Consider the following 21606-nt stretch of genomic DNA (forward strand, 5'->3'; position numbering starts at 1 on the left):
TCACATCTGAATGCCAATAGTTTTTTTTAATAAACATTAGAAAATATGTGAAAGGGGGGTTACATATAATAGTAAAACAATATATTGGAGTCAATTCAGAAATATTGATGCCTTTTTGCTTTGTTAGGAATTGACATGGAAATTTGGAGGAAAAAAAAGTTAAGCCAGGAATACTGAAAATAGGAGTGACTCAGCTCTATTTTCTGTAACCCTAAGAACAATGAGGTTTCAATAAGCTGCTATCAATATTTTAAGACACCATCTCATTGACTATGACTTCACTCAGATCTGTGCTTTTTTATTAAATTCAGAAATTTAAGCAAATCATTTTGGTAACATTCCCTGCCACACTTTGAGCTCCCATATAACTTTGCTATGCCTACAACGGAGAATGCAGTTTGTGTAATGAGCACCCCATTCACGTCCCACACAGTCCTGGCTAGTCATTCCTGCACACCTCAATACTTAAATATAGCTACTGACAAATCAACATTTTTAAAATCTCATTTTTTAACTAGTTATTGATTCCCAAGTCCTTAGTCTAACAATCCCAGAATTCTTAAGACCCTCTTTGTAGCAAATATATTTAGTTCCAAAAATATCTGTAGTGAAATATGATTATGAAAAGTGACACAAACTTTATTTACTAGGGGCAGCAAAAATTTCTCGGCTGGAAAAAAGAAACCTTAAAATGCAAGAGGAATTGGCTTTACAATTATAGTGTCTTTCTAAGCAGAGGTTAAACTTTAAGTTTGAAACTAAGCTCACTCACTGATTTTATTCATAAAGGCAGCAAAAGATATCCTTCAGGAAAACATAAAAGACAGCCAGGCATTGTGGCAAACCCCTGCAATCCCAGAATTCTGAAATCAAAGGCAGCAGAATTATAAAAGTTCAAAACTAGCCTGGGATACATACAGAGACTGTACCTCAAAACAAAACAAAACAAATAGATGAAACAAATATGTAAAGTCAGGCACTGACTACTTGGTAAAGTTTACAAATGGTTTAATTATATATCCTATTTTTTTTTTTAATTAAACAAAATATACATTTTAAAAGGGCAGTTTCAAACTTCTTCAAGTTTAGTTTTCAATGTATGTAAAAAACCAGGTATCTTTATAGACGTTTTTTAGTACAACCTGCAATGAAAATATACAGGCTAACTCTCCATTAAGAAGAAACATATGAGGCACATTTTCTAGTGGCTGGGATCCTCTTCCAAACCAAAAGAAAAAAGGAAAAAAAAAAAAAAAAAAAAAAAAAAAAAAAAAAAAAAAAAAAAAAAAAAAAAAAAAAAAAGGCAGTGGCATGTAACATTTTCCGGTTCAAATAATTTTAATTATTCTGGACACTTTAGAAAATAAAGTCATGTTTTAACTAAATACAAAACTATCTGTTGCTTTATTTGTAGATAAAGACTCCTACAAATATCCACAGTAAGTCCATGAAGTCCTTTTACTATCCATATGGATATTATGATATTAAATATATACAAATGTTTCTATTAAACAAAACAACGGTATTCACAAGAAGCTGCAGAAAAACTCATGCAATTAATGAAGACTGAGCTTTATAAATTAAAAAACATTGTCTTCTATACATAATGTACAGTCATGCATTTAAGCATGAACACTACACCTCATAAGACCACATTTTCTCTGGCAAATGCTGCTATACAATATTTGTCAATGCCAAATGAATGGAATCTTAGTGAATTAAGCATAACAAGGTGAAACTTGATATTTCTCTCCAAAGTTCTCTACAGCCGTTACCTTCAGGAGATGCTCTCATTCTTTTGCATCTCAGTGCAGATGTTTCATCAGGCACAACAAATATAAATATTTTGAAAGAGTATAAACACCTCCATCAGTTCAGTAAGTTGTAAATAAAACTTTCCTTCTATCTTAAAATATTTTCAATGAACTACACCAAAATATGCATGAGTTGAAGTATGAAAAAAAAAGTATGTATATGTCTTTTGCTTTCAGTAACATTTAAATCTCTTTAAAAACTATGTACTGGCCAAGAAAATACAGTAGGGAAGATCTTCACTAGTGAACGTATAAAAGTGACCTAATAATGCATTGCCTTTCAGGATTTGATTATTTTATCAATTTTACAAAGTTTCCTCTTTAAATGGTGCAGATTTTTCTAAAAACCAAAAAATAAAATCTTATGGTGAAAAAAGCTTTACATTTCTCTTCAAATACTAAGAATTTTCATGGGCTGGGGCTCTCCAGCGTGACTCTAAGTTTCTTATTATTGAGTTTGCCATGGTACCAAGTTTCTCGTGCATTTCAAACAGTTGGCTTCCAGAGTAACTGTAGAGGTCCTCAGAATCCAGTTGAAGAGCAAGAGCGCTAATTTGTGCCACAAGATTTTTAGGCAACGGGGTCTCTAAAGGCACAGGATCGCTCAAATCTAGAAAACAAAACAAAAAACTAAATCTACACCAGTTTTTAAAAATTATCTGTAGCTCCTATCAAACTAGAAATGGGCTAAGGTACATTTGCTCAAGAAAACAAAATGCCAGAAAAATTCACCACAGCTTGTTACTCTGTGCATAATAGAACTGTACAAAATGACAGCACCCTTTTCTACACCTTGATGTACTAAACACTAATTAGAGAAACCTAGCTGGACACACAGACGCCTAAAATTAAATAGGTTGCAGCCCCCCACACCCCCTTCGCATGTACTTGGTGAGGGTGGGGGCTGTGGGGATATGGTAAATTAACAGTTGTGGTCAAATTAAGACTAAAAGCAAACCGGGTGCAGTGGTGTGCACCTTGAATCCCAGCAGAGTCAGGTGAACTGCCAGTCTGGTCTAGAAAGAAAGTCCAGGACAGCCAGGCTACACATAGAAACACTGTCTTGAAAAACCAAAAAATTCAAGTTGAGTTTTTCAAGAGTGCATCCTGGAAATGAAACTGCTGGGCCTGGCTAGCATACCTGAAGCAAGCCTTTCTTCATCAGCAGAGAGGGTCTTGTTCTCTGTTCCATTTACGGCCTTCTCAGAAATATCAAAAACTGGAATCTCTTCAAGGCCACGAGATTTCATCTTGATTATAACAATACAAACAGAAATAACAAATAAAACTTTAACAGAATGACATGGATTGTCCCACAGTCCATAATCCAATCAATTAATACTGTTTTAGAAAAAACACATCATTAAAACTACACAAAAAAAGTATCAGAGCAATTCTGTAATCCCAGCACTCTGGAAACAAACACAGGTAGATCTTTGAGTTTGACGGCAGCTAAATCTCTACAGTGAGTTCCAGGCCAGCCAGGGCTACACAATGAGACTCTACCCAAAAGGAGTTAGAAATTTCTTATATTATAAACCTTCTTAGAAAACATAGTAACAGTAGTCAATAAAATTTCCCAAGTTCAGAAATGTGGGAAAGACAACTCTCAGTATAAATTAGTATGGTAAATAATCCATGGCTTTTATTTTAAAGCTACAGACAGCTCACAGCTTAGCATACACAAAGTCTTAAGTCAGTGGTGAAAACCAGAATGAAACTCTCATAAGGTATCTCAGGTTTCATGGACTTTAACAAAGAAACCACTATTTAAAAAGCTGTCATGACAATAATCCTATACAATGGCACAAACTAAATGAAAATGTGACCACATAAAATCTTCAAGAAAATTTTCTTATGAAAGCCAAAGAAGAAAAGCAGCCCATAAGCCCAACAGTTGAAGAATGGATAAAGAAAGTGTGGTATATCCACAGAATACTATTCAGCTATAAATAGAGTAAGATTAACAATAAAGCTAGAAGCTAACACACTAAACTTATATGCAAAATTTCTTAATTCCAAGATTAAATAAATATGATAAGTCATAGGAATGCTATTAATCTAATATACTTAGTCATTAACCACAGACTGCATGGGTCAATTTTATGTGACTAAATCTTATTAGAGCTACTTAGAAATGTACACATAAAGGTACACATGAAACATTTTAATATATACATCTAAATAAATAAAGAAAATGTTCATAGTAAAAGCCTATTAGTAATAGTTACGAAACATAATAAGTTTGAGGCCAGGTGGGTCTACATAGAGTTCCAGGGCTGCCAGGGATACTACAGAGTGTCTCAAAGGGAAAAGAAGAAAAAAGAAAAAGAAAAAAAAAAAAAAAAAAAAAAAAGGAAGAAGAAGAAGAAGATGGGCCTTCTTTGATAAAAATATTACTATTAGTATTAACAGCATTTTTCTTGACTTGGCCACAGCATGTGGAGTTGTGTGTGTGTGTGTGTGTGTGTGTGTGTGTGTGTGCGTGCGCGCGCGCGCGCGCACCCTTTTAAAAGGAGAAAATATTTCAAAAATTCCACCTGTAAGGCTGCAAATTAATAGTATAGTTTCTGGGTTTTGCTTGCTTTTATATAATTACCATGTCAGCAAAATGTTTGAGTATCAGAAGTACAGAAATCAAGTAATTTCAAGACTACAGTATACACAGTACATATCCTGAGTAGGTGACAAACCACTCTTTGGGGAATCCTGTCAGAATGATTTTCCCCCTTACAATTTTTCACTTATCAACAATTTCTAATACTTTCAATAAACAGCTCTTTGAATTGGTTTCAGGGGAGGTCATGACCCTCTTATTACATATAAATACTTTCTATAAAGTAAACACGTCTCATGGGAGGTTATACTCTAAAATCTGTACCAAGATGTTCACATAGAATGTGGATAGTTAGAGTAAGAAAAGTCACATACATGCTGTATTTCAAAAGTTAAAGAACAAATAAATAAACAAATTTCCTTTTAAATACGAGACCAAATGCAAGCTTTTATTACTACATTGGTAGAACACTTTTTGTTGTCTCTGTCTTTCTTTTTTAAGGGCAGGGTCTTGCACTGTGGTCCACACTGTATTCAAGAAGCGTGGGTCCAACTGTCTCAGCTTCCTAAGTACTAAGAGGAGCACCATGACTCCCAGCTGAGTCGCTTATTAAAATACGACTCTATCTGAAGAGATGACTCAGCAGCTAAGCGCTCCGGCTGTTCTTCCAGACACTCAGCCCCTACACAGCTGCTCAAACATCTGTAACTCCAGGCCCAAGCAATCCGATTCCCTCGTCTCTGTAAGCATTGTACACTACGCAAGTGGTACACAGACATACAGGCAGACAAAACACTCACATTTCTTAAGTGACTTTAAATGACAAGTTTTTACCTGTTGCTCATGGTACACTCTGAGAGCCTTTTTTACATTAAACACTTTTGGAGAGCGAATAGGAAGAGTTTTTATTTCAGATGCTGTAAGCGTACTCAAATCCCCAATTGTTTTTATATTCTTGGCTCGGATAAGTTGTCCTAGACCTCTTGCCCTTTTGAAAAGAAAAAGGGGGGAAAAATTATGCTTTTACTGATAAAGTATGTGAGGACCTCTCCACTTAAACCCAAAAGCTTTATTCATATAGTCCACCTAACCCCACGCAGTGTGATGAGCAAATATCTGGTGAACTTAAAATAAAATTTGAATCCTACTATGTACCTGGCTTAAATAGTGGAGCTGGACATGGTGGCACACCTTGTAATGCCAGCACTCAAAAGGCAGTGGATCTCTGAGTTCAAGGCCAGCCTGGTCTACAAAGCAAGTCCAGGACAGCCAGGGCTACACAGAGAAACCTTGTGAAAGAAAAATAGTGGAAATATGATTCCCCTCTGTATTCTATACTTTGTACCAGCAATAATGATGTGTTCTGTAGTGTTTATACAGAAACAGGCACAGCAGGAACAAAAACGCACATGACTATGTCTCAGGTGCTTCAGCAGATGTATGTTGTTTTTTTAACCTATCCTGCGCCTTTTTAAAGGTGACTTCCTTCTAACTTCTATATGCATGTCTGACACAGTTCTCTGGACATGACTATATCGGTGTCTTACTGAGAAACCATGCTCTGATTGATAGTGCTATTAATTAAAAGAAGTTATCTCAGTTTCCCAATCAACATGTCACAATTCTCTTAAAGATTTGGTAGTCTGGGACTGAAGAGAGAACAGGGTTAAAAGCCCTTGTTGCACTTCCTGGGAGCCCAGACTCAATTTCCATTATCCATGTGGCACTTTGTACCCATCTGTCACTCTAGCTTTTAAGGGATGTGACACCTTCTGGCCTCCAGAGGTCCCAGGCTCACAAGGTATACTTACATACACGCAGGCAAAACATGCACCGACATAAATTCAAGATGCTAATTACATTCCTACGAGTTATAATAGGACTGAAAGAAGATTTCATCGAAACACAAAGACTCTCAATGAGGCCCATCTAGATGAATCTACATGACAGCTTGTTTAGTTATTCAATTTTTATGGACTAATCTTTATAAGCTTCCACTTTGCAGTGATACTTCTATTTCTCAGAGGGTTTACAGTAGGATGAAAGAGAGTATGTCTACAAAAAGATGCAATTACCTAGCAAATACTAAACATTTATTCATTAGAATATATGCATGTTCTACTTCTGAAGTAAATGTGTGAGAGGAGTAAATGCCAATTAATTCTAAGCATGAGAGGCTTGACCATTAAGACATTCCTCCTGAACCAAGCCAGGCAATTCAATCCTGTAATACCAGCTTGTATAATAGCAGGAGGCAAGAGAATCCAAACTCCAAGAACTTTTTGGGATACAGAACCTGTGTAAATAACATGGTTCATAAAGGAAAACCTCACTAAGGTCCCTCCACATCATATGTTTTGGAAATTTAATCCTTGTGGGTCAATAAGGATTACAAAGGGTCACACAGAGCTGCTGAGGCTGACATCAAGCTTGCTGTATAGCAGAGGATGCCCCTTGAGCTGGTCCTTTAAAGATGACATAGAGCTCAGGCTGACCTCAAACTTGCTGTGTAGCCAAGCATGCTCTTGAACTGGCCCCTAATGCTCCTGTCCCAGCATTCTGGATTATGCAGTACTAAGGCTAGCGCTCATACCTTCAATCAATGCTAAGCAAGTACTCTTCCAATTGAGCTTCAACCCCAGGCCTAGATTATTCTATTACTACTGTAGAAAATAAAAACTGCGTCCCAACAAACCATGAACTAACTGGTGATTCTGTCTCAGCACCCTTAGTAGCCGAACTCCCTCCTCAAACGGGGAAATACTAGCAAAACTGTTCCTTAAAATAAAGAGCAACCAAAATAAACAAAAACCTCTAAACCTCAGAATATGAACCATAAGCTTAAACAACCACTTACCACATGTTTGATGTAATCTGAGGTAAAATGATGTCGACTGACGCTGCACAGTTCACCAAAGCCGGGTAAACACTTTCTGCTGGAGATGGCATAGGTTCTTTGGCCATTTCTGTAATCTTAAAACAAAATTCAAAAGCCATTAAGTAGAGGTTACAGGACTAAACATGAAAATATAAAATTACATAAAAACTAAAGCACTTCTTACTAAACACTTCTTTGAGCTCTTAAATTTAGAGCTCTGTGATCCTGGGGACAGAAATCCTTTGGCTGAAGTGGTATTATGCTAGACAGAAGAAAGTAGAGAAAAAACAAAAAACACTCAGAACCCCAGACAACTGTAACGTTACAACTTAAATTGTACAAATAAAATCACCTTTGTAAAATTTTAGGAAATGAAAATGGAACAGCATAAACTATTAATTTACTGTGGGACAGCTGATTTGCCTTAGCCCTCTCCATGAAAAGCAATATATCCAAAGCAAAGAAATCTGTTTCTTCATCTTCAAATACAAGTTTGTAGACAGTTATATACACATTTTAAAGTCCATAGCTTACCTTGGAGTGTGAAGTCGGTGAAGTTTTAACACTTTTTATTATGGGAGAGCTATTTGAAGGATGGGACCTAACAACAGAGCAGCGCCTGTCAATGTCATCTGCCAATCCTGCTTGGTATATTGGATCTGCAAACGAGACACGTCTAACCTGAAAGTACAGAACAAGTTTTAATAAGGTGATAAAATTCTACCTAATATGTTGGGTCTTGTGCAAAGCAATAATGTTTCCAAGTTTATTTCACTAGAAGTCTCCTGCACAGCTATTCCGTCTTTCAGATATTACTCAATACTGCAGCCTACTCTAATTACAGACTACAGCACCTCTGCGGCGATAGAAACGTCAACAGTGTACACCATGAAGGGTGTGATGATGCACACCTTCAATCCAGTACTCAGAAGGCCAAAGAAGGTAGATTCCTATGAGCTTGAGGCCAGCCTGGTCTACATAGTATAGACTTCCAAGTTCCAGATGAGTCACAGCTACCTAGTTGAGACCCTATCTAAAAGAAACAAAGAACAGGAGTGACGGTGCACACACCTGTAATCCCAGCAACCAGGAGACTTTAGCAGAAAATCAAATTAAGACCAGTCTGGGGCTATATAGTGAGACCTTGGCCTCAAAAAGCAACAGAAGGGCTGAAGTGACAGATTAGGTGTTAAAGCACCAGCTACATAATCTAAGAGATAGAGTTCAAATCCTAGCAACAACATTAACAAGTTAGTTCTACAAAAGTCTGTTAACTCCAGTTCCATGGTATCTGATGCGTCCTCTCTGGCCTCAACAGGAACACTGGCTTGGCATACACTAACAGACAAGATACACCAAAATAAAACTTCTTCTTTTCTTTCTTTATTTTTTTAAAACAGTATTCTGCCTGCACACCAGATCTCATTATAGATGGTTTGTAAGCCACCATATAGTTGCTGGGAATTGACCTCAGGACATTTGGAAGAACAGACGAACTCTTAACTTCTAACCCATCTCTCCAGCCCCAAATCAAAACTCTTAAAAGTTGTGCATAATTTGATTTTATTTAACCAATGGGCTTATATACAGACTACAGGCAGTAATAACTGGCTTCTGGTACATCTTATTAATCATTGTTGTAAATGTGTATTTTGTACACACAGGCACATGTGTGCACGTGGAAGCCAGAGGATAACTTTGAAGGGAAAGTCATTTCCTCAGGTGCTGTACATTTTTGTGAAATGATGCTTCTCGTTAGCCTGGAACTCCTTAAGGAGACTAGACTTACCGAGTGGCATACCCAGAAATATGTTTCTCTCTGTTGCCCCAACAAGATTAGCACATGCCACCAAGCCCAGAATTTTTACCTTAAAGGTGGGTTCTAAAAGTTGACGCTAGATCCTCATGCTGGCCTTGCAAACACGCTACCAACAAGCTATCTTTCTAGCCCCTGCTCTAAACTCTTTGAAAGTAATACAAAAATCATGGACATTAAGTAGCAATTTTTATTTATTTTAGCCTCACTGTGGCTAATTTGGCTTCCTAAGGTCTACAACATGTTCACATTGAGGTATTAGCTACAAGTTCCTGAGAACTCATAGCTATCAATATCATTCCATATCATCTAGGATCGATTCTCAAGAATGGGCAACAAGTAGTAAGTATCTGCCATAGAAACAATGTTATCCTGTTTTATCTAGAGATACACTAAATCTGGCCCAAAATAGTGTAACAAAACTTCAACACCAGCACTCAGGAGGCAGAAGCAGGAGGGGTCTCTGTGAGTTCCAGGACAGCCAGGACTATACAAAGAGAGCCTGTCTTCCAAAAAGCATGACACTAAGGAATCTATGCTCCTACCAAACACTAGTGGTAGCTAGTTAAGCTGTATAAGCCATCTTAATAATTCTGTAGCAAATCATAAATTCCATCTTGTTACTACCTTATTACCCTTTGTAGTCTACAATAAACCTGTCTTCTAAAAGAGAAAGACACAGCTACCAAGATATGAACTCCACAATAGCTAGGACAGCAAAGGGAGGCTTTGTTATAAAAACAAACAAAACTACATCTTCCTAAATGATTTCATCTCTGAAGTCTCAGAAGGATATTCACTGTATCTTCCCAGGTTATGAAACTAGGGCTAGAGAGGCCTCAAACAATTAAGAGTTCATACTGCTAGTAGACAGTGGTAGTGCATGCTTTTAGTCCCAGCACTCCCTGAGGCAAAGGCAGGTGAATGAGTCCGAGACCAGCCTAGTCTACAGAGTGGGTTCCAGAACAGCCAGGACTACAGAGAAGCCTTGTCTTGAAAAATAAAAGAGAAAAAGAAAAGAATACACATTGCACTTCCAAGGTCCCAGCACCCACAGCAAGCAGCTTACAACTGCACATAGCTTGATGTCTGTTTTCGATAGGCACCAGCATTCCCATGCACATACCCTGATACACTTAAACATATAGCTAAACGTAGTAAAAATAAAAAAATTTTTTAAAGTATTTGTTAAGACAATGGTGATGCCACAAAACTGTAACCCTAGCTAACTGAGAAATGAACGATAATTCATTTGAAGGTCAGCCTGGACAGCATAGAAGGACTCTCACATCCAAGAAAGTTTTTTTTTTTTTAAAAAGTGCTTGTTGAAGGCAAAGATCAAACCATGTTCATGTATACATGTATGTATAAATATACATTCTACAGTATCAGATCCAATTTCAAAATTAAGTTGAAAAGATCAACATGACATCTTTCTAGGACATGTTTCACTAAGCTGAGGGCATGTTTTATGTTAAACACTCATGCACTCCAAGAGTAGCTGGGCATGAAGGTGCATGCTTTAATTCCAGCACTCGGGAGACAGAGGCAGGCGGACTGCTGTGAGGCCGGCCTGGTCTATAAAGCGAGTTTAGGACAGCCAAGGCTACACAGAGAAAGCCTGTCCCAAAAAACAAAAACAAAAATAAAGCCCAAGAGCTAAAGTAAAATATCTATATAATTTTTCCCCTGAAACTTCATGTGTATAGTTCAGTGCAATGTGGGCCCTTGTCTGCAGGCTAAGGAGGTGACATAGGTGAGTAGAGCCCCCTGCTGATAACAACCCACCAAACCCAAATGTGTTAAAAAGATAGTTCCTTGCAGACCATAACCCACACAAAAGGTGTCAAAAGCTGGCTATTTGAAGAAAAACATATCAAAGGTTCCCTGGAGACAAGCGGAGGAAGTGTCCTGGGAGTGTCTCTTGCTATTCAAGTACCCTTAGTTTAAAAGCCCAGAGGCTGGAAGGTTTGGGAGCACACTCCCCATTTCTCTCCCGTAGCTCTCTGTCCTTGTCTTTCTTTATCATTAAGCTTAGTAAATTAAAATCTAGTTCTTTGACTCTTGGCTGTCTTTATTTTAATCAAGTGCAGTCTGCCTTTCACAAACCAGAGGCTCCCTTACCCCTCTGGAAAGGACACAAATTTCTACTGTCTCAACCCTGGCTGAGCATGGCTGTCTTATGCTCCTTCCCTGCGCAGAAGGCCTTCTTTGTGACCGGTTCCCAGGACAGAGCCTTCTTCAGCTAGCCTCCAAATCTGTGACCAGATTCTCTGGCCCAGCCTTCCGGAGAAAGAAACCCACAGTGCAGGAGACATAAGACACAAAGAAAATGTTACATGGAGGCCTGCAAATCTTTCAGCGACAAGGCATGCATATTCAATGCTGTGCGCTGGGTCCCCATCCCCCTCAACCTCCAAAGGGAACAAAAACTAAAGAGCGTGGAGGAAGAAGCAGTTGGTGGCTGTCTCACTAAACCCCAGTACTCAAATTAATGCATGTATGTGGCTTAGGATTATATAAACGGGACCCTCGGCACCGGGGAAAGGGGTGTGAGGATTGCCAGAGGGTGGAAATGAAGTGCTGGGCATGGTGCTGCACACCTGTAATCCCAGCACTTGGAAGGCAGAGGCAGGCAGATCTCTCAGAGTTCCAGGCCTGGTCTACAAAGTGGGTGCCCCCCCCCTCTCTCTAAGGAAAATGAGGTATTTACAAATTACTTTAACTGTGTTAGAATGACTTTTATACTAGTATGTCCAATAACATGTATTAGGTGTTGAACTGTTTTGGTCAACAGCAATCTGTGCTGTGATGCTTCTTAAATCTAGTTCCACAAGTTGTATCACAGAAGAGAAAGATCCACATGCACACCTACAAGTGATGAAGGGCTTCCCATTCTTTCCACAACCACCCTAAGAAATAGCCAGTGAGTGGCCATGACCCCAATACCCTGTCCTTTATAGGTTTCACCCAGTGATCACGTGTTGCAACCAAACATTAGATTCATTACAGCCGATGTCACTCGTCTTACCTTGTTAACTGGTGATGAGACCTCATCTTCTTGGGATCTTTTTAGTCCTCTCTTTAAAATGCTTGTAGATGGAGAAGCCAAAGGTGACCAGACACAGCGTGCCTGCATACCACTAGGACTTTCATTTGCTGATCCAAATGAAGAATCCAGCTCTCTTAGTTTTTCAGGAGATGCATTATTGCTTTCTGCTACCAGTACAGAAGCTACTTCAGCTATCAAAGAGTGTGGTGATTCCTCCACTTTCTCTGAAGTGGGGCAAACTTCCTGCAGTGCATCACTTCCCAATGCAGTTTGGCTGTCACATTTTGTTTCACCCAATTTATTGAGTTCAATGTTTGTTTCAATTTTATGAGCAGTTCCTTCTTCAGAACTCATTTCAAGAGTGTCACTAACAAAGCTCTCAATGTTGACATCTAGTCTTCTGATTGGAGCTTCTTCAGATTTTGTGGTGCTAACAATTATGTCCCTATCCTTTTCCCTGGCATTGTCAATTTCAGTTTTCTCCTGAGCTACTGATGCCGCTTTATAACATTCCATTTCTTGGTTGAGTTCATCTGAATCAGACTCATTGCTCTCCTCCTCTAGTGCCCTGCCTGCTGGGCGCTCAGTCTCAACGGTCTTGCTTACAACAGGTGCGGCATTATCGTAAAGATCCATACCAGAATCAGAGTCCTTAGTAGCTGCTCCCTCAGCATTCACTTCAGCTGTGACTGCTTCTAATTCATCATTTTTATTATCTTCATCTATTGGCACATCTACAGAAATATCCATTTGGGTACTTTGATCTCCAGGGATGACAACTCCAAATGTGTTGCTTTCTACACCTAATTCCATGGTTTCAACTCCCTCTGGACTGGATCTGGCTATGGCTTTGCATCCCTTCCCTATGTCATTGCTGTCAAGCTCTCCTTTCATAACAGCTTCTGGACTTTCTACTTTGTCATCTAAAGGACAGTTCTGTGACACATCCTTGGAACCACCTAAGCATGCGTCCTCGGCAGCACTGTGTTTTCCGCTGCATGGCTCCTGGCCCTCAGGTACCGCTTCAGTACTACATGCACCATCGGTTTTTTCTTTCATATTCTCTGTTTCAGAGGAAAGGGAATTGTGATTATCTTCTTCCAATTCAGTTTCAGACTTAATTAAATCACCAGTAGTGTCTTTCGCTTCCTGAAGACTCAAATCAGGCTGTGCATCTACCAGCTTTGTTACAGCGTGCTCATTAGCTTCACAGGTCTCAGATGCAGTCTCAGGCACTTTCATATCTGTCCTTTTTGTCTCTGTGCTCTTAATCCCAATAAAGGACTTTTCCTGGGACAGTGGTCTTTCCCCACAGCAGTCACAGCTTTTGGATCTCCTGACTCTCCTGCTCCTCTTGTGTTGGCATTCAACTGCTTGGGCCCATTTTTCAGAAGGCACAGAAATGTCTGCTGTCCCCGTTTTTGAGCATTCTCCCACACTGCCATCGGTATCTCGCTTTTGTAATCTCTTATTGGCATTCCTAGTCCTAAGATTTGATTCTGGCACAGGTGGACTTGAAAATGAACTATCTATACATTTGCTAGTCTTACTTTTGTCCTCACCTGTAACCAATCTATCAAAAATCTGCGGTGAATCTGAAGACCCAGTAGAATCCTGAGGGTTTACTCTATTATTTGCACTTTTTCCACAAAGCTGAGCTGCTGGATCTATATTAACACCAGGAGCTGTAGGACCATCATGTGTCTCATTTGTAGTTTTTATACATTCCTCTTTGATGATTTTTTCTTGTTCTTCAATGTCAATGCTGTCACTGCTTTTATTTTTCCATTTCCCAGATCGCTTCTTTCTAGAAACTTCTTCCTTTGCCTCAGAACTATCAGATTCTGAGTTTTCAACAGTGGAAATCAAACCCTGGGATGCTCTTCTAGTTTGATAACGTGTCCGTCCTCTTAAAGGTTTCTCAGATGACTTATCTACATTGTCCTGGGCACCACCTCCCTCAGAACTAACATTCTCAAGATCTGGTTTTCTTTTGTTTTGGTTAGTTTCAGCATTAGCACTAGATTCCCCTAAAGTTCTCTCATGAAAACTATTTCTGTTTTCAGTTAATTTTTCCTGTATAGGTGGCTCAGCGGTTAGTTTTTGCTTGGGCAACTTATCATCTTTTATATGCAACAGATTCTTTGAAACTGTTTTTTCTTCTTCCTTCCATCTTTCCTTTTTTTGTTGACCATTTTCCTTATCTTGGCTATCAGTGAAAGACTCTATGGTTTCTGAACGTCTCCTTGAAGACCGTCTGAGTGTTTTCAGATTTGGGGCTACTATAGCTTGACTGTCTTCATTTACTATTTGATCTGTTGCTGCTGCTACCGCAGCAACTGGTAGTGTATTTTCTTTAGATTCCGTATTAATGCTTACATTTTTCTCTTCTGTAGTTAAGTCTTCCAATGATTCACTTTCCACTGTTGGTTTAGAATCTCTATCTTCATGCTTTGGGGTAATTTCAGAAGGATGGTCATGATTTTTTGACACACATTCTGTTTGACTGAACAAATCAGGAAGATTATTTTCTAATGAATGGTCCTCCTGTTCAGAACTCAGTGAAGGTTTACACTTTTTATCAACTGACTGTTCAGCTTTACTCCACCTCCGTCCTGCTTTCTTACCTCCATTCACTAATTTTTCTGAATCAGATTTTGAGGGGGTCCATTCTCTTTTCCTTGCTTTAGGTGGCAAGTCAGTTTTAGTTATGTTTTCCTGGATATTTCTCACTGTAACCGTAGATGACATGTTATTCAAAGGAGATGGGCTAAAAGGTCTGTTTTCTGAACCATCAAATTTCTCCAAAGTAATAAAGCTTTGTCTCCGACTTGTAGGCTGTGGAGGAGTTCCACAAACAGTGGCATTAGAAGCTGAACTACTGCTGTTTAGTGATGTTTCTGTACTAGATGAACGTTCAGCTGACATTGACTTTGGTGAAATTAACATGTCTTTTCTACCATCAAAAGCAGTGCTCAATGTTTCTGGCTTGCTTTCAGCAACAGAACCACAGTCACTTGGTAAAGAAGCCTTTCCAGAGTGTTTATCAATACCACAGTTTTTCCTGGCATCGTGAGGTATGGAAATGCCACTCTCCACTTGTTCTTCCTACACAAAAGCACACACATTAAATAGTAAGACAGTATTTTCTTGAAATTTTTAAATATAACACTGTGGTTAATTTAAGATTTTTCTTGAGAAACTTAAGTACAAACTCTGGTAATTCAAAAGATATTAACGTCCAAATTATAGCAAATGTTACAAAAGTACCAGCAAAGAACTGTTAGCATGCTTTATACTATCATGTTCAAATATAGCCACACCTGAGGCCATAACTTCGGAGGCCAGAGGCAGGAGATCAGGTGTCTAACAGGAACTACAGCTTGATAGGAGCTTGAAGACATCCTGGGCTACAATAGTCTCAATTTAAACACTTACAATGCATTCAAATCAATACTATATACAATTCAGTTAAGTGTACAATTCAGAGTTAGAAGATTGGCATACATATTAAGTAATGAAATAAAGAACTATATAATTTACAACCTTGTAATTCACAAGATCTCATTATAAATGAATGAAAATAAAAACCCTGAATTTCAAGCATGCTTAAACCTTAATTACCTTGGCATCTTCTTTTGCTTTTCCAGTTAAAGTGGGGCTTTCCCTAAGATAAATAATTGTATAAATTAGGGGTTTTTTTTAATTATAATTAGGAAACTAGTTATAAAAGTTTTGTACTTACAACGATTCTTCTTGACTAAACTGAGAAGAAAATAAAGTGTCTTGTGAAACATCCAGATTATTATATAAGGCAGGAATATCACACCTAGAAAAAAAGAATCTTATATATTAAATTCCCAAATGCTGGTGATATATATTCCACCACCAAAAGTTAAAGTTTTAATTCTGTCGAAGTATATTTAATGAACCACATAAAAGCTTACAGGATATTTCCTTCCAATGTACATGTATGTACCTCAGTAAAAAAAAGCTTAGCAACACTGGGCAGATTAAAATATTATGGAATGCTATCTGAATAGTCCATCTGCCGTTAAAATTTAGTATACTCAGGCTACTGTAGCAGCCCAGTGGTAGAGCACTTGCTTCCCATAACCAATGTCCTACGTAAGATCTCTCTCTAGGGCACAAAAAACAAACAAAATGTGTGCACATTATCTTAGTTCTCACAGCGCTGCACAGAGCTCAAGATGAAAACCCACAAACCGTTTCGTCTTGAGTACTTCTTTCTGATGCTCAGTCAGGATTCTTGCCTTTGTCTCTTTTCCTTCTGGGGGTATGAACACGAAGTCAGTAGACTTTTCCTCTTCCAAAAGCTTGCCACTCTTTATTTTCGGAGATGGAGATTCTAGTTTCACCTGTAGGATGTTAAAAAATAAGTAAGTTTCCAAATTTTTTCCTAATTCTTTCATGTTTTCAAACCCTCTGTCGTTGCTTTTCAATAGTGATTACAAAGTATAAATCTATAACCCACCCCACCTGCCTTCTCATTTGAAGACAAGGTCTCTTTTTTGTTTCGGTTTGGGTCCTCCCCCGCCCCCCCCCCAGACAGGTTTCTCTGTGTAGCCTTGGCTGTCCTAGACTCACTTTGTAAACCAGGCTGGCCTCGAACTCACGGCAATCTGCCTGCCTCTGCCTCCCGAGTGCTGGGATTAAAGGCGTGCGCCAGCACACTGGCTGACAAGTACCCTTTATGCAATGCAGGCTGGATTAACAATACCATCTTAGCCTAACAATTGATATGACTGCAAGCATGTTTTTGAAAAAACTAATACAATATTCATAATAGGAAATGGCATGTCCTAGATAAACAGCAGCAAGCCTCTGAAAAAACAAGTCTACAGAGTTAGAGATACGTGTTTTACCCAGGTAGCACATGTCTACTTAAAATTATTATGCTATTGTGACAACTCAATTCTAACCAAGGATCTAAATTATTATCATGCACTATACTATGTTCTTCATTTATCCTTTCATCTCTTCTCAGGAAAGCTGCTCAGAGTAACTATATCTGATAATGAGATTAGAGACGGCAAACATCCTAGATTTGCCATTACTAAGGAGGAATCACTCTAGGCTTAAATCTATGTGTACTGTAACATCCACCTTTAATTCACCCCACCAGATTCCCAAAATTGATTTGTGCTTTCATGACCTTTATTCCAATTAAGAATTTTGTATCCTTAAGCTAGCTAGTATTAGTCAAAATTCCAGTAAATATACTTTCGAAAACATACTTTTGCCAGCAGTTTCACATTTTCTCTTTTATCCTTTGTATGTGCCAAAATAGAATCTCTTTTTCCACTTGATTTTCTTTCCATGCCACTTATCTTGACATTTAATTGTGAATTTTCTGTCTATTAATACAAAAATAAACTCATTATGTACATGTCTACTATTTTGCTTCTCCTGTTCAGATTATCAAAATCAGTCTAATGATGTAAATTGAAAACAAAGAAAACCACTGTGCAGATAGTGCCTGCTTGTATAGCTAACACACACACACACACACTCCAAGTACACCACTATGGTTTTTTTTCCTTCAGATTCTGAACACAAGTACACACCTGTTCCTGAATGGAAAAGCTCATTTTCTTTTTTCTTTCTTTTCTTTTCGAGACAGGGTTTCCTGTGTACACTCGGCTGTCCTGAACTCACTTTGTAGACCAGGCTGGTCTTGAACTCTGAGATCATTTATTTGCCTCTGCCTCTCAAGTGCTGAGATTACAGGTGTGTGCCACCATGCCAGCCTGGAAAGCTTCTTTTCTAAAAAAGGCCTCACTTCATCTGTTCCTCTTCAAGTTCTGATTATTGCTACTTACTTTTATCAAACTACTCAAATTTAAGTTAAAAAATAACTTACAGCATCTGAATATGGTCCAGTGGATTCATCCATCATTTCAACATGTTCCAAACCAGGCAACAGTAGCAAAATGTTTTGTTTGGCTTGTCTTAAAATCGGTCTTTAAAAAAGCACATACAGATACATATACTTCTTGAGCAAAGTGCATTAGTAATGCTAACAATTTTGCTTTAATTATGCAACAGGTTCTCATAAATCGCAGGCTGGCCTAAAACTTGTGATTTAGCTCCATGACCTTGAACTTCTGTGGCCATCACATCTAGTTTATGCTGTGACAGCAATAATGCCTAGGGGTTCATGTATGCTAAGGAAACACTCTACCAACTGAGCTATTGCCCCAGTTCTATTTTTAATTCTTATGTAGCAAATTCTATCTGTCTTGCCTATGTTTCTTACTTACATAGATATAAAACACTGGAGAAACCACAAAATATTTGGATTTTCCTCTATACTTTGAGGCGTTCCCAAACGTCCTTAACTTTCAAACAAGGCACTTCCAACACTCTGGAAGCCCAGAGAGATTACCATGTGTTCAGCGCTAAGCTATGCTACATAGAAGTATAGAACCTTGTCTCAAAATAAACAATAAACCCAAAACCTATTAAAAGAAAAGGAAGAAAGACAAAAACTCATGAGACGGTGAAGAGATAGCTTAGGGCTTAAGAACCAGAAAACCGGCCAGGCGTGGTGGCGCACGCCTTTAATCCTAGCACTTGGAAGGCAAAGGCAGGCGGATTGCTGTGAGTTTGAGGCCAGCCTGGCCTTCAAAGCCGAGTCCAGAACAGCCAAGGCTACACAGAGACTCTGTCTCGGAAAACCAAAAGAACCAGAAAATCCAGGTTCACTCACACTCTAGTTCACAAGGTTCCGTACCTTCAGTTCCAAGGTATCCAATGCCCTCTCTAGCCTTCTCAAGCACCAGGGGTAGACATGGTATATAGATATACATGCAGGTATAATACTCATGAAATATGTTTTAAAATAAGAAAAAGATTCACAAAGATTTTCAAGTGTTAGCGGTGGCTGCCCTTCTAGGGGAAATGGCAGCTCACAGCTCCTGGTCAAGAGAGATTCAGCGCCTCCTCTGGCCAAACAAGGACCAGATGTGCAGGTGGTACAGACCACACAGAGGAGGAGCGCCCGCTGGGCGTGGTGACGCACACCTTTCATCAAAGCACAAGGAGGCAGAGGCAGGTAGGCCTCTGGGAGTTCAAAGCCAGAAAACAAACAAAAGGAGTAACACTCATGTTTTTTTCACCTCAGGTAAACTATGCTGGACTATAAATGGCACATGCCATTAATCTCAGCACTCAGGAGGCATTAAAAAATAAATCTCTTTTGAGCTTGTGGCCAGCCCCAGACAGCCAGGGTTTTATGCAGAGAGATCTTGTCTCAAACAAAAACAAAAGCGAAAGTTAAATATTACTAACCACGCCTGGCTTTATTAATGATCTTCTCTCTTTGTTTATTTAAGGATTTTCTATTCAATATAGTGTTTCCTCAAGTCAATACGTCTAACAGAAGTCAATACAAGTTTAATAGCTACCGCATACATACTCTGACTATACAGTAAGAAATTCTCTGCGCAGTTTGTTAGTGCTCAACAATAGGTTTACATAATCACAATAGAGCAAGCAGGTGCAGGAAGCTGTAATGCTAACATACTTTAATTCTTCGGGATAAACCAGAGCTGTCGCTTGAGCAAACGTAGCATTCCACAACAGAGCACCTTGCTTCCGAATCTGTTTATTCTTGTGAAGAAATACTATGCACAGGAGTGGAGAAATTTGTCCAAGAAGTTCACTGTCATAAGCTCCACGGTAGTTCAACTGTAGACAGGCAACGACTTCACCTAATAGTTTTTCTAACTAGGAAAAAGAATGGGGGAAACAGAAAGTATACTAAGCACAAACTTATAGAACTTACTATTTACATTCTTAAAATCTGGACCATCTTTTAGCAATGCCATGGCCATCATAAATATGCACTCCACTTTATCTAACAAGCAGGTAAGGTTACTGTAATTACTAGTACTGTAACTTGATTTGCAGTTATTTCTTGTTAAGAGAAAAGATGGTTTATTTATTATAACAGTAATTCTTTTTTTTTTTTTTTTTTTGTTTTTCGAGACAGGGTTTCTCTGTGTAGCCTTGGCCATCCTGGACTCACTTTGTAGACCAGGCTGGCCTCGAACTCACAGCGATCCGCCTCCCTCTGCCTCCCGAGTGCTGGGATTAAAGGCGTGCGCCACCACGCCCGGCTTCAGTAATTCTTATTTACAGTTATCAATAGGATATTATAGCCTACAATTTTCACATAAAAAGGGAGAAGAAAAAACCCAACTATGTAAGAATGTATCCACACATTAGGTCCACTAAAAAGAGAAGCAATGTGACTGGGTAGGGTTTAGTACATAAGAATGCTTGCTGTATTTCCAGGCCTAAGTTCAGTTCCCAGCACCCAGACTGCCTGTGACTCTATCTAGCTGATACCTTCTGACCTTGATGGTGGCATAGGCTGATACAGAACTAGACACACATGCACAAACATTTAAAGGAAAAAAAAAAATGAAGATGGCAAAGAGTGAAGACACTTGCCACTAAGGCTGATGGCATGTTTCAGTTCTGGAGAGCTACATGGGGGAGAGAACTAACTCCTGCACATGTCCTCCGACCTCTGCTGACACCGTGCATGCACTAAACACACAGCAAATGTGTAAGTGTAAAATAGTAACAAACACTTCAAAACAAAAAACAAAACAAAACAAAAAAACAATTGCTTAAGAAAGATACTGCCTAGCCAGGCGTGGTGGCACAAGCTTTTAATCTCAGCACTCAGAAAGCAGAGGCAGGCAAATTGATGCAAGTTCGAGGCTAGCCTGATCTAAAAGGCAAGTCCAGGACAGCCAGGGCTACACAGAGAAGCCCTGTCTCAAAAAAAAAAAAAAAAAACAAAAAAAAAAAAAAAACAAAAACAAAAAAAAAAAACAAACAAACAAACGAAAAGATACTGCCTAAACCATACCCTGCCGCCGCTGCCAAAACCTATTTTATGGACACTGTCCACTCCACTTACCTTGTTGTTCAGATTACTATACACTCTAGGAACCTCATCAAGCCTGGGAAGAAAGATTAAGATAGTTAACTACTTATATTTTCAGATGCCATAACCACACAACTTATTAAACTAAGTCTCAAAGTGAAGCAACAGTCACAAAATAAGAAGAAAGTCACACAGTAATATAAAATATCCCAGAACTAAGAAAAGATATTTCTCTTGCCAGGTGATGGTGGCACACGCCTTTAATCCCAGCACTTGGGAGGCAGAGGCGGGTGGATCTTTGTTTGAGCCCAGCCTGGTCAACAAAGTGGGCCCAGGACAGTCAAGGATACACAGAGAAACCCTGTCTCGGGGAAAGGAAAAGAAAATAGAAAAAGAAAAGATATCTCTCTTTCTCTCCCTCTCTCCTTGTGCAGGGCTAGGAGTGGAATCCAGGCCCTAGTAATTTACTACACTATTTCACCAGACCTCCCTATGCTGGGAGCTGAACTCCTATCCTCCAGAAGAGCAGCAAATACTCTGAACTGCTCAGTCATCACTATGGC

The 21606-nt window shown here is 38.9% G+C and overlaps 1 protein-coding gene across 1 annotated transcript in view; it reads right to left on the minus strand.

The window, feature by feature from the left end:
* Positions 1-634: 634 nt before the first annotated feature.
* The window catches only part of Rif1 (replication timing regulatory factor 1), a 59399-nt gene continuing 38427 nt past the window's right edge, over positions 635-21606 (minus strand). The window contains exons 23-36 of the mRNA XM_051167133.1: positions 21077-21119; positions 19667-19869; positions 18002-18101; positions 17376-17495; positions 16345-16496; positions 15863-15946; positions 15733-15784; positions 12097-15225; positions 7784-7930; positions 7434-7511; positions 7229-7344; positions 5206-5359; positions 2956-3064; positions 635-2424 (exon numbers count right to left, since the gene is read on the minus strand). Of these exons, the coding sequence (XP_051023090.1) occupies positions 2213-2424; positions 2956-3064; positions 5206-5359; positions 7229-7344; positions 7434-7511; positions 7784-7930; positions 12097-15225; positions 15733-15784; positions 15863-15946; positions 16345-16496; positions 17376-17495; positions 18002-18101; positions 19667-19869; positions 21077-21119 (4699 nt within the window). The 3' untranslated portion in view covers positions 635-2212. The remainder of the gene's footprint in view (positions 2425-2955; positions 3065-5205; positions 5360-7228; positions 7345-7433; positions 7512-7783; positions 7931-12096; positions 15226-15732; positions 15785-15862; positions 15947-16344; positions 16497-17375; positions 17496-18001; positions 18102-19666; positions 19870-21076; positions 21120-21606) is intronic.

Source organism: Acomys russatus, chromosome 24 (assembly GCF_903995435.1).
Source record: "Acomys russatus chromosome 24, mAcoRus1.1, whole genome shotgun sequence".
Classification (NCBI taxonomy): domain Eukaryota; kingdom Metazoa; phylum Chordata; class Mammalia; order Rodentia; family Muridae; genus Acomys; species Acomys russatus.